Here is a 14,297-nt window from a genome sequence, read left to right as displayed (position 1 = left end):
TGAGGTCTGAATCAAGAGTATGAGATCAAATATTTTTTTTCTAAAATAAAAAAGAGTGATAGTATCATGATGGCTCTCTATATTTATATTTACTCTGTATATTTCAGACCCTAACACACAGTTTTTAAAAATGGAAAAATGTTAAATTTATAAATTGAACAGATATCTTCACTGTTTGTTTTTTTTAATCTTGTTTACTTTTTATAGGAGGGTGTTAAGACCCAATTTCTTCACAAGAAGTTAAGGTTTCCCTCTCCTCACCGCAGTTACCATTCCACCGCAAGCAGTGTAAATGTAAAACCCAGCTGTACCCCACATTTGTTAGCCTCACACCTTATACGCTTGCTTTGAAGCCATGAACATCGAGCCCACTGCAGAGACACCTGTAGGACCGGAAGACACCATGCTATCACTGACTGTGGCCAAGATGAGGACAACCTTCAAGAAGGATAACTGCCACAAAGAACCTGGCCCGAACGGCATTCTGGGATGGGTTCTCAAAGTCTGTTCCACCATCTGGCCAGAGTGTTCATGGACATATTCACTATTTCTATGGCCCAGTCTGTAGTCTCCAAATGCTTCAAAAAGCCAACCGTCATCCCAGTTCCCAAGAAAGCTAAGGTAAACTGCCTCAATGACTACTGCCCCATAGCACTCACACCAGTCATCATGAAAAGCTTTGAGTGGCTTGTCAAGACCCATATCATCTCATCACTACTTTATACACTGGACCCACTGCAGTTTGTCTTCAGACCAAACTAATCCACCGTCGATGCCTTCACACCTCCACGCTGTACACCCTTTCCCAACTGGACAAGAAGAACATGTATGTAAGAATTTTGTTCACTGCGTTCAACACCCTCGTGCCCTCAAAGCTTGTCACCACGTTCAGGGAACTGGGATGCAACAGCTACCTCTGCAAGCAGATACTCGACTTTCTGACAGGCACACTTCATGATGGGGAACATCATGTCATCCTCATTGATCCTGAACACAGATACTGCTCAGGACTGCATGCTAAGCCCACTTCTGTACTCCCTGTTCACCCACAACTGTGTGGCCCGCCACAGCTCCAATTCTATCGTCAAGTTTGCTGATGACACCACCGTCCTTGGCCTCACCATAGATGGTGACGAAACAGCCTAGAAGGAAGAGGTGAAAGCCCTGGTAAGGTGGTGCCAGGATAACAATCTCTCCCTCAACATCAGCAAAACCAAAGAGATGATCATGGACTTAAGGAGACAACATGATGGTGTGCATGCTCTCATCCAAATCAATTGATCACCAGTGGAAAGGGTCAGCAGCTTCAAGTTCCTTTGTGTCTACATCACTGAGGACTTGTCTTGATCCCTTCATACAGACACTGGTGACCAATACAGCACACCAGCTACTATTTTTCCTGCACAGGCCGGAGAAATTTGGCATGGCCTCAACGACTCTTACGAACCTTTTCTGATGCACAATTGAGAGCCTGCTGACTGTCTGCATTACTGCCTGTACGGCAGCTGTTCTGCAAAGCTCTGCAGACGACAGTTAAAATGGCAGAGTACATAACAGGCAGTGATCTAGCAACCATGCAGGACATTTATTCCCGGGAGTGCCTGAAGAAGGCTCACAAAATAATCAGGGAACTTGGCTACCCCGGGCACAAACTGCTCTCTCTACTTCCATTTGGCAAGAGATACCAGAGCATCAAGCCTCGGACCAACAGGTTTCAAGACAGATTCTACCGCCAAGCCATAACACTCTTAAACTGATAACTCCATTTATGTTTGCACACGTTTACTGCTAATTGGACAAGGTTACTGTTTACAGCACCACTGCATATGTCACCTTACTATTGTACAGACACTATCTACTGTAGCACACTGTCCACCAAAGTCTGCAGTCAATTTTTGTACTTGTATCCTGTTCTTGCACTTTGGTTTCTCTAAGTACTTTTATGAATACTTTTATTTCCCACTTGTGTTGAGCTAGCAAAACATGCATTTCATTATGAGATTAAGGTTGAACTTTCTTTTATATGTGACAAATAAACTTGAAATGAAAAATAAAACTTCTGACTCAAAACACTGCACATATTTCATATTAAGTTGTCTTAGAGGTTTAAATTTATGTCCAGACTGGGCATTCAACCTAAAGTCTGTTTAGCAAACCTACCAATCTAACATACCATGTCATCAAGTGTGGTAAGATGGCTTGAATAGATTTTATACAGATCCATTAGGGGAAGCTATAATTAAATGCAAATGTTCAAAATTAATAACTAGTTTTTTTATGTACATAATTCTTTATCTTTTCATCAGGCTATGAAATCCATGGTATGGAGAAGATCCCTGACAAAGGAGCAGCATTGATAGTGTACTACCATGGCGCTATCCCCATTGACTACTACTATTTCCTGGCAAATGTTATCATCCAGAAGGGACGCACCTGCCACTCTGTAGCCGACCATTTTCTCTTCAAGATCCCAGGTAAAGGAGATACACAAATATTATATGGACACATACATGTATAATGACTTCTTTTATAGGTGATCGTGAATATGATTTATTTCATCTGCCAATGATGTTACATGTATAACCCCGATCCTAAAACTACTATGTAATATATATTCAGCACAAGTTTTAATTGGGTTGGAAGTAACAAAAATAATGATAGGCTAGATATTGTGAAAACACTAGTTATTGGCAAAATGAAAGTAAACAGATAGATTCATAAGTTATGAAAATGAATGTAATTTCAAAAAATATCGATAAAACCCATTATATGTTGGAAAAGACAATTCAAATTTCAAATTTATTGATACATTTGAATTTGATTCAATTAAATATATATCATTTATTGTTTGGTTTGATAAGCTTGATTGTATGGCCATTTAAGTGAGTATTTCTTTAGTCGTTTTGTTTTTATTTTCTTTTATCACTCACTTTTTAAATTTGCATGCAGTCAGTTCGTTTTAATTCAACACATTTTAATCGTCCCCATTTGTGAAAATTAGTCAGTAGGTTTAACAGAAATTCCATTGTGCATACATATAAAAATATTCACATTTTAAAACTAAAGTAATAATATTAATAATAATAATAATAATAACTGAAAAACTGTTGAAATATAAAGACCTTGAAATCGAGATTGAATGAATGTGGGGAATGAAAACCACAACAATACCAGTAGTGATAGGAGCCCTGGGACTTGCAAAAAAGGAATGGAGAAATACACCCAACAAATCTGGGTAACATCAGAATACAAGAACTACAGAAGATTGCATTACTTGGAACATCTCATATCCTAAGAAAGGCACTATCCATCAAATAGACTTCTACCTCATTCTAACCCTTGGCCCAAGGAATGGGCCCGGTTATTATATTGTATTATGGCATGAAGTTAAAGAAAATTTGTGTAATGATAATAATAATGCATTTTAATTATGTGTGCCTTTCGGAGCACTCAAGGGCACCAAAAACAAAAACACAGTTAAAAACAAGCACCACTGTATCAGGTAGCATAAAATAAAACAAAGCAGGGGTATACAATAATGAGTTAATACAACAGCTAGATATAAAATCATCATCTGCCAGTTTGAAAAGGTGCGTTTTGAGATGGGATTTAATAGTGGAAAGACAGTCAACATTATGAATATCTTTTGGGAGAGAGTTCCAGAGGTTTGTGTGTGTGTGTGGGGGGGGGGGGTGCAGAACGACTAAAGGCTCCATACCCCATGGTATTCAAGTGGGCGGATGGTGTAGTGAGTTGGATAGCAGAATAGGATCTGAGAGTAGGGGAGGGTGTGTGAAGATGAAGGAGTTTGGAAAGAGATGTAGGAGCTAGATTATTAAGGGCCTTAAAGGTGAGAAATAGAATCTTGAAGTCAATATGGATGGAGCCAATGGAGTTGCTGAAGAACAGGAGTGATATGATCTATGGAAGGAGTTCTGGTAATGAGACGGGCAGCTGAATTCTGGACCAACTGAAGTTTATGAAGAAACTTGAAGGGAAGACCAAAGAAGATAGAATTGCAGTAGTCAATATTCAATTCAATTCAATTCAAATTTATTGTCATTAAAAACAATGTGCAGGCACATGTTAAAAATGAAATGAGGGCTGTGGCATCACCAAACAGTGCAAGACAGACACAGAAAAACACAGCAAACACCGTATAAGATATACACACATGAAGACCAAAAGCTAAAAATAAGTTAAAAGAGAGCTGGAGTATGGGATGTAATGAGGGTGTGAATGAGAATGGCAGTGCTGTTACGTGTAAGCGACAGGCGAAGACGATTAATATTGCATAGGTGAAAGTATGCAGACCGAGTAATCTTGCTGATGTGTACTTCAAAAGATAATGTGCTGTCCAAGATGAATCCCAGACTCTTATCCTGAAGTCAAGGAGGAGCTATAGAATTGTATATAGTCAGAGAAAAACTGAATCAGGTTTAGTAGATTTAGTACCTACTGGGAGAACCTCAGTTTTATCACGTTTAAGTTTCAGGAAGTGGTATGAAAACCAGGATTTAATTTCTAGTAAGCAGTCGGAAAGGGCGGAAGAGTGGAGGTATGCTTGGTGGATAGATAGAGCTGGGTGTCATCCATGTAGCAATGAAATTGGATGCCAAATTTCCTGAAAACGTAACCAAGAGGTAAAAGGTAAATAAGAAATAGGAGGGGGGACAAAACAGAGCCCTGGGGAACACCGGTAGTAACAGGAAAGGACTGTGATCTCAAATTCTTCAGTTGGACAAACTGAGTGTGGCCAGAGAGATATAATCTAAACCAGGCAGGAGAGGTGCCAGTGATTCCAGTGGAAGCTAATCTCTCTAGGAGAATATTATTTGAGATGGTATCAAAGGCTGCACTCAGATAAAGAAGGACTAGTATGCTTAAGAACCCAGAGTCAGCTGCCATCAAGAGATCATTAGTGATTTTCACCAAGGCTGTCTCCGTACTGTGAAAGGAGTGAAAACCAGGCTGAAATTGTTCAAACAGATTGTTGTCCCTCAAGGAACCAGTGTACCTGAGATGCAACTGTTCTTTCAAGTATTTTAGAAAGAAATGGTAAATTTGAGATTGGGTGAAAATTATTCAATTTGTTATTATTCAGATTGTTGGGGTCTACACCAGAGTTTTTGAGTATTGGAGTTATTGCAGCTGTTTTGAGAGATGAAGTAACAAGATCAGAAGTAAGTGAGGAATGTACAGTATCAATTATTAAAGAGGACAGAGAAGGTAGACAGGCTTTTACTAAATGAGTTGGAAGGGGGTCTAACTGACTGGTAGATGATTTGGATTTGCAAATGAGACAAGATATTTCAGCAACAGTTGGTAGTTTAAAACTAGACAGTGAAGAAAAGAGGGGAACATAGAAGGGTGAGTAAGGTGAACAATATGCAGTATTTTTCGAAGAGCTCAGTTGCCGGTGAATATTTTGAAATTTGGCATTAAAAAAGGTCATGAAGGTGTTACATTGAACAATTGAACACAGGTGAGGTGTCCAGTGACCGTAAAGTATTGTTTAACGTGGAAAAGGGGCTCTTGTGTGCCCTTCGTCTGCTCTAATTAAATTTGCATAATAGGACAATTTAGCTGTGGACAGAGCCTCCTTATAATGAACTATGTGGTTGTCATACATGTCTTTATGAACACCAAGGCCAGTTTTCACGTAAAGACGTACCATGTCTGTGAATGTTCTCATTCATCCAGGTCATGGTTATCCAAAGGAGTTGAATCAAGTGCAACTGGACTTGGTATATATCCGTGAAGACGTTTCGCCTCTCATCCAAGAGGCTTCCTCAGTTCATGCCTTTCTGACTAGACCAAGCTAGTCTGACTGGCTGGTGATGAGACTCAGTATTTATCCTCAGGAGTCGTTGTCAGAGCTATTGATATGCGTGGCTCTTTGTGATCAGATGTTTACCAACGCCCGTCGCTAACAGAGCCATAGATATGCGTGGCTCTTTTGTGTACCGATGTTATGGCCGCGCCCGTCGTTATTGAAGCTATTGATATGCGTGGCTCTCCTGTGCTCCGATGTCCGGCCGCGCCCGTCGCCATCGGAGCTATTGATTTGCCTTTGTTTAGCCGCGACGGTCGTTGGGGGTGTTGATTTCGACTTCAATGTTCAGTGGTCATGAGAGTCGTTGGAGCCGTTAGTGACCGACTGTTGTTCTTGGAGGCTAGGCTTCTTGAGTCTCCTGGGTAGAGATGAAAGGACGGCATTGTAAGTGGGAGATAGGTGGTGTCGCAGACCTCCTCCTCTGTTGAGAGATGGTTTTTCCAGTTTTGCATAGATGGCTTCCTTCACCCCTCTTTCAAACCATCTATCTTCTCTGTCCAAAATGGGTACGTTGCTGTCCTCGAAGGAGTGTGTCTTCTCCTTTAGGTGTAGATAGACTGCTGAGTCTTGACCTGAGGAGTTTGGTCTTCTGTGTTGGGCCATCCGTTTGTGTAGTGTCTTGTCAGAAAGGCACGAACTGTGGAAGCCTCTTGAATGAGAGCCGAAACATCTTCACGGATATATACCAAGTCCAGTTGCACTTGATTCAACTCCTTTGGATAAAGACGTACCATACACCTTTACACGAAAACTGGCCTTGTTGTTCATAAAGACATGTATATTGACCACATACTTCATTATAAAGAGTCTCTGTCCACAGCTAAATCGTCTTATTACACAAATTTGATTAGATCAGGTGAAGGGAACACTAGAACCCTGTTTTCCGTGGTAAACAATATTTTACGGCCACCAGACACTCTTGCACCTCACCTGTATTTAGTTGCTCAGTGTAACGCCTTCATGACCTTTTTTAATGCCAAAATTGAAAATATTCATCAGCAATTGACTTCGTCAAACAATACTGCATACAATTCATCTTATTCACCCTTCTATGTTCCCGTCTCTTCTTCACTATCTAGTTTTAAACTCCCAACTGTTGCAGAAATAGCTAGTCTAATTCGCAAAATCCAAATCATCTACCTGTCAGTTAGACCCCCTTCCTACTCATTTAGTAAAAACCTGTTTACCTTCTCTATCCTCTTTAATAACTGATATCATACATTCCTCCCTTACCTTTGGTTTTGTTCCCTCGTCTCTCAGAACAGCTGCAATAACTCCATTACTCAAGAAACCTGGTGCAGACCCCAACAATTTGAATAATTTTCGCCCAATCTAAAATTTACCGTTTCTTTCTAAAACACTTGAAAGAACAGTCACATCTCAGGTACACGCTGACTTGACTAACAACAATCTGTTTGAACAATTCCAGTCTGGTTTTCGCTCCATGCACAGCGCGGAGACAGCACTGGTGAAAATCACTAATGATCTTTTGATGGCAGCTGACTCTGGGCTCTTAACCATACTTGTCCTCCTTGATCTGAGTGCAGCCTTTGATACTTTCTCACACAACATCCTCCTAGAAAGATTAGCTTCCATTGGAATAACTGGTACCCCCCTTGACTGGTTTAGATCATATCTATCTGGCCACACTGTTTGTCCAACTTAAAAAATTGAGATCTCCGTCCTTTCCTGTTTCCACCAGTGTTCCCCAGGGCTCTGTATTGGGACCCCTCTTCTTTACCTACTACCTCTTGGCCACATTTTCAGAAAATTTGGCATTAAATTTCACTGCTATGCAGATGACACCCAGTTTTATCTATCCACCAAACCTACCTCCACTATTCCGCTCACTTCCCTTTCTAACTGCTTACTAGAAATTAAATCCTGGTTTTCATACCACTTCCTCAAACTTAACAGTGATAAAACTGAGGTCCTCCTAGTAGGCACTAAATCTACTTTGGCCAAAATTGAGTTTTTCTCTTACTATTGATAATTCTATAGTTCCCCCATCATCTCAGGCTGAGTCTGGGTGTCATCCTGGACAGCACATTATCTTTTGAAGTACACATCAACAATGTTACTCAGTCTGCATACTTCCACCTTCACAATATTAATCGTCTTCGGCCGTCACTTACACCTAAAAGCACAGCCATTCTCACTCCCTCGTTACATCCCGTATTGACTATTGTAATTCTATCCTCTTTGGTCTTACCCTCGAGTGTCTTCATAAGCTTCAATTGGTCCAGAATTCAGCTGCCTGTATCATTACCAGAACTTCTTCCATAGATCATATCACTCCTGTTCTTCAGCAACTCCATTCGCTCCCTGTTAAATACTGTATTGACTTCAAGATCCTGCTCATCATCCCTAAGGCCCTTAATATCTTTGCTTCTTCATATCTTTACGAACTCCTTCATATCCACACACACTCTCAGCTCCTCTTCTGCTCTCCAACTCACTACACCATCAGCCCGCTTGACTACCATGGGGTATGGAGCATTCAGTCGTTCTGCCACCTGCCTACGGAACTCTCTCCCACAAGAAAAAGCAACATTGACTCTCTTTCAACCTTCAAATCCCATCTCAAAACATATTGGCATATTCAGTCTGATCCACGCTTCATTGAGTTTTGTGCTGATGTTGATTTTATACTTATCTGCTGTATTAACTTTTTATTGTCTACCCTGCTTTGTTTTGATTTTATGCTGGCTGATACAGTGCTGCTTGTTTTTTGTTTTTTTTACTGTGTTCTGTAAGGTGTCCTTGAGTGCTCTGAAAGGTGCCCACAAATAAAATGTATTATTATTATTATGTATGATGGCCTTTAGCTTTAAGCTGGCGTGATGGAGGTGTCAACCAAGAGGCAGAGTGGGTAAAGGAAACAGACCGGGTTTTTAAAGGAGATTGTTTAAAAGACTATGAAGTCCATCATTGTAATGAGAGACCAGGTCATCTGGGGTGGATAAGTTGTCTTTACTGGGGAGGTTATCATTTGCACTAGAAAGAGCAGATTAATCAAATTTCTTAATGCTATGGAATGAGATGGAACATAACAAAAAATTGTTGGATAATATTGAAAGACACTAACTTGTGGTCGGAAATGGACAAATCAGATGCAATACAATTAAGAGGAGTACACCAGAGCAGCAAATCAGATCAAGTATGTGTCCTCTGGAGTGCGTAGGAAAACAATATATTGCTGTAATCCAAAACTGTCCAGGCATGATGTAAAATTCCTTGTGAGAGTATTGTGGACATTGTCCGTGTGTATATTAAAATCACCCAGCAATATTACATTAGAGGACAAAGAACATATGAAGATTAGAAAAACAGAAAGTTTGTTTAAGAAATCATCATTGGGCTTGGGTGGTCAATAAACAGTGGCTAGCATTTTAGGATTTGGCCCATTCATTTTTAGGTCAATGGACTCAAATTAAATATGCACAGGCACAGTTATAGAAGGCACTTTCCACTGTTCACTCTAAATTATTGTGACACCCCCCCCCCCGGATGTGTAGGTGTACACAAACCCAAGAGGAGTAGTTTGATTAAACTGTGAAAAGTCATTGAGTTTATGCCACATCTCAGTCAAGCATAAGAAATCAAACTTAATGATCATTAAGTAGATCATAAAGTAGAAGTTCCTTGTTGGTAACCGAGTGATGTTAAATAAGCCGATGGTGAGAATGTTTTTGTCCAGTGTGATGCTAGCTGACCTGGCTAGGATAGCTAGCATGCTGTGGTCAACAGTCCGTCCAGACTTTCCTGAAGGATGAGTAATGGAGGACCAGAAGGAACATATTGGTTTTATGTCATCGAAATTGAAGCTCCAACGGGCTCCACGATGAATTATTTCTGACGAAAATAACGAACGATATCCCGATGAAGATGCAATGCCTGTGGTGGCTCAGAGAGGTGGGGTCATAGTTGTAGAAGTTCCACTGACGTGTATTGAAGTAACGGTGTTACTGGATGGAGTATCAAAGATAGGGTAATCCAGGTGAACATAATCCATATAAACAGCCTGTTGATCCACATATTTGCTGATATAGTACCAAACGTAGGTTCTGGAGTAGAACAACAGCAGCTGGGGGGGCCAAGGAATCAAGCAGCCAGGCATGAAACAATTGGTAGGCTTGAAACAATCGGTAGGCCAAAACACACAGGATTATCAGATAAAAACAGGAAAGTTATGTTAAATTGTCAGCAGAATCTGTGTCGATGCAGTTGCCCACTGGGGACTGGGGTTCGCGCCCCGGTCTCGTCAGATCCGACTATGGCCGGACTCGACGAAGCAGCGATCATTGGCAACGCTGTCTTCGGGAGGGGGGCGGAGTCGGCTTGGGTTCGTCACGTGAATGCGTCTCTGTGTGTGTCGGAAGAACAGTGGTTCGGCTTGGAGTCGCCTTGTCACGAAAGTGGCGAGGCGGTCTCCTTCGAGACTGCCGGCCGGAGAGACGCAGTTGGCGAACGCATACAGTGCGAGGGTGGGTGTTTGAATTAAAATAGGGATCGATTGGCCACTAAATTGGGAGAAAAAAGGGAAAAATCAGAAATAAATTTATAAAAAAAAAAATTGTCAGCAGAATGAGCTACTGTTCATTTGGCTAAAAGAATAGTACAAACAATGACATTGCAAAAATCAACAGAGATCCAGAAAGCAGCAGCAGCTAACTGAGCTAGCATTCACCGTTCAAGACCATATATTGTGATAATATATTCATTTTAGGTAACATTTTATAATAACAAATTATGAATTCAGTAGTTACTAATACTTAACTAATGCTTCATAATGTGTAGTTATTATAAAGTGTTATCTCATTTTAATAACATCAGTTCTTCGGGAAAAAAATACATTGCTAACAGAGACCAGAGTTATGGGTCCTCCTTAATCTTATTAAATAGTGGAAAATAGTTTTGCTTGATAAGGTCCTCAAAGTTAGGGGTCACATACCAATTATTTAATACCCAATTATTTAAAATCTGTCTGAAACAACTGCAGAGGGATAAAATTGATGGGACATATAATAAAGTTATGGGAAAGAGTGATTGAAGTGAAACTTAGGGAGGAAGTGACTAAAAGGAAAGAACAATTTGGATTCATGCTTGGAAGATGAACATATGCGATATTTGCACTCAGACCATCATCATCATCCATTATCATCCAAACTGCTTACCCTGTTCTCAGAGTCACGGGGATGCTGGAGCCTATCCCAGCAGTCATTGGCCGGCAGGCAGGGAGACACCCTGGACAGGCTGTCAGGCATCACAGGGCTGCACTCAGGACCTTAGCTGAAAAATACATTGAATGACAGAAATAATTGCACCGTGTATTTATTGATTTGGAGAAGGCATATGATAGACTACCACGAAAGGAGTTGTGGTATTGCCTGAGAGCAAAGCAAGAGGCAGATAATTACATCAGCATATTTCAGTATATGTACAGGAACTGTAAGACTGTAATGCAATGTGCAGTGGGAATAACAAGTGAGTTTGAGATAAAGGTAAAACTGCATCAAGGATCCGCGTTGAGCCCTTTCCTGTTTGTGATACTGATGGACAGCCTAAGAGAACATCTTAAGAAAGAGCCAATCTGGAGCATGAGGAAAGTTTGGAGAGAGATCTTGTAGATGAGAAAGTAGCGCTAGAGATCAGAGGACAAAAGATCAGCAGAGCAAAGACTGAGTACCTGTGTATAAATAAGCAAGTAGAAAGTCCAGGTTTGACCTTAGGAGGAGAAGATGCCCCAGACTTTAGCGAATTCAAGTACTTAGGATCAACCACCTTTCCACTCTTCATCCTCTTCATAGCTGCCCTCACTTCCTCCTTGCTAATCCACCGCACTTCCTAATTCACTATCTCCACATCATCTAACCTTCTCTCTCTCTCTCTCTCTCTCTCTCTCTCTCTCTCTCTCTCTCTCTCTCTCTCTCTCTCTCTCTCTCTCTCTCTCTCTCTCTCTCTCTCTCTCCCTCTCTCTCATTTTCTTCATTCATCAGCCCCTCAAAGTACTCCATCCGACCTCTCCACACACACTCCACGCGTGTCAGCACATTACCATCTCTATCTTTGATTACCCGTACTTGCTGAACACCCTTCCGAGTTTGGTTGTTATGGTCTGAGTGTTTCCCCCTCCTCTCTCTGAGTACCTGCAGGATGGGCTGCGACATGGAGGCGTGGCTGACCTACTTCTGGGCTGAGTGCAGCAAGGCACACCTGATCCCCATGTGCAATTACCCACCTCTCCTCCATAAAAGCCTGGTTCAGTCTTCACCACTTTGCCAGATAATTCCGTCTCATCGGTAGTGCCTGCGTACCCTATCCAGAAGAAGTTTCCTGAGAAAGCGTTTGCGCTGTTTGTTTGTTTGTTTCTTGACCAAACTCTCCCCCTTGCCATTTCCAGATCCAGGACCTCGTTGCTTCAGCCCAGATCCCGGGAAGGCACCAGCCTGCCTTCAGTCACCGCCTCCTGCCTTTTTATGTTGCTGACCTTTTGGCTACGACGAATAAACCCGTTTTAGCACCACTGCACTGTCTCCTGCCTCCTTGGGTCCGCGCGTTCGCCCAAGCCCTAACAGAATAATCTGGCCAAGATGGACCCAGCAGAGACGGAACATCTGAGAAGAGCCCTGGAGACTCAAGGCGCAGGGGTGGGTCAGCACGATTCCACCCTTCGACAAATCATGGACAATCTGCAGCGATTAACCACCGGTATGTCTCCATTTATGGTCACTAATGCCTTCCAACCTCCACTATTCCCCAGCCGGGAAACAGAGGTGGCAGTCCCATCAGTCCAGGCCCACTTCCGCCGAGCTCATCGAGTGTGGCGTGAAGCCAGGTCCGCACTACTCAGAACTGCTGCCCGGAATCAACGGATCGCTGACCGACACCGAACCCCTGCCCCGGAGTACAAGGTGGGCCAACAGGTCTGGCTTGCCTCTCGGGACCTTCCCCTCCAGACGGAGTCTCGAAAGATGGCTCCTAGGTACATTGGCCCTTACATGGTGGAGCGCATCGTGAACCCTGGTGCCATCAAACTGAGGCTCCCCGCAGCACTCAAGGTACACCCCGTCTTCCATGTTTCCCTCTTGAAACCGGTTACCGACAGTCCGCTGAACCCTCCGGCCGACCCCCCTCCTCTCCCCCGTCTCATCGATGGCCACCCGGCCTTCACTGTCAACTGCATCCTGGATGTCCGCAGGCGGGGCCGCGGCTACCAATATCTGGTAGACTGGGGGGGGGGGGGTACAGCCCTGAGGAGCGCTCTTGGATCTCACGCTCCCTGATTCTGGATCCTGACCTTTTGACTGATTTTTATAACAGATTCCCAGACAAGCCTGGTAGGACGCCAGGAGGCGTCCATTGGGGGGGGGGGGGGTACTGTTATGGTCTGAGTGTTTCCCCCTCCTCTCTCTGAGTACCTGCAGGATGGGCTGCGACATGGAGGCGTGGCTGATCTACTTCTGGGCTGAGTGCAGCAAGGCACACCTGATCCCCATGTGCAATTACCCACCTCTCCTCCATAAAAGCCTGGTTCAGTCTTCACCACTTTGCCAGATAATTCCGTCTCATCGGTAGTGTCTGCATACCCTATCCAGAAGAAGTTTCCCGAGAAAGCGTTCTCGCCGTTTGTTTGTTTGTTTCTTGACCAAACTCTCCCCCTTGCCATTTCCAGATCCAGGACCTTGTTGCTTCAGCCCAGATCCCGGGAAGGCGCCAGCCTGCCTTCAGTCACCGCCTCCTGCCTTTTTCTGTTGCCGACCTTTTGGCTAAGACGAATAAACCCGTTTTAGCACCACTGCACTGTCTCCTGCCTCCTTGGGTCCGCACGTTCGCCTAAGCCCTAACATTGGTCCCTCTATCTAGCCAGTTGGTACAAGTCATTTTTCCCTTGCTTAATGTCTAACCTCTCATCCAACTCACCATAATCATTTGCCTTTGCCTTTGTCACCTCTCTCGTCGCTTTATGCTGCATCTCTTTGTACTCTTGTCTACTTTCTTCATCTCTCTAACTCTCCCACTTCTTCTTTGCTAACCTCTTCCTCTGTATACTTTGCTGTACTTCCGCATTCCACCACCAAGTCTACTTGCTTTCCTTCCTCTGTCCTGATGACACACCAAGTACCTTCCTAGCTGTCCCGCTCACTATTTCTGCAGTGGTTGCTCAGACATCCAGCAACTCTTCATTACCACCCAATGCCTGTCTTAACTCTTCCCTGAACTCTATTCAACAGTCTTCTTTCTTCAACTTCCACCATTTGATCCTTGGCTCTGCCTTCACTCTCTTCCTCTTCTTTGTCTCCAAAGTCATCCTAGAGACCACTATCTGATGCTGGCTAGTTACATTCTGCCCTGTCACCACCTTGCAGTCTCCAATCCCTTTCAGATCGTGCCTTCTACATAAGATATAGTCCACCTGTGTGCACTTTCCTCCACTCTTATATATCACCCTGTGTTCTTC

The 14,297-nt window shown here is 43.0% G+C and overlaps 1 protein-coding gene across 3 annotated transcripts in view; it reads left to right on the top strand.

Annotated features, from left to right (window-relative positions):
* The window catches only part of tmem68 (transmembrane protein 68), a 151,093-nt gene that overhangs the window by 111,272 nt on the left and 25,524 nt on the right, over positions 1-14,297 (top strand). For all 3 annotated transcript variants that reach the window (XM_056292926.1, XM_056292925.1, XM_056292927.1), the window contains exon 5: positions 2,307-2,474. In XM_056292926.1, coding sequence (XP_056148901.1) covers positions 2,307-2,474 — 168 coding nt within the window. The remainder of the gene's footprint in view (positions 1-2,306; positions 2,475-14,297) is intronic.

The sequence above is a fragment of the Lampris incognitus genome, chromosome 14 (assembly GCF_029633865.1).
Source record: "Lampris incognitus isolate fLamInc1 chromosome 14, fLamInc1.hap2, whole genome shotgun sequence".
Classification (NCBI taxonomy): domain Eukaryota; kingdom Metazoa; phylum Chordata; class Actinopteri; order Lampriformes; family Lampridae; genus Lampris; species Lampris incognitus.
This window is presented reverse-complemented; position numbering and strand designations above follow the sequence as displayed.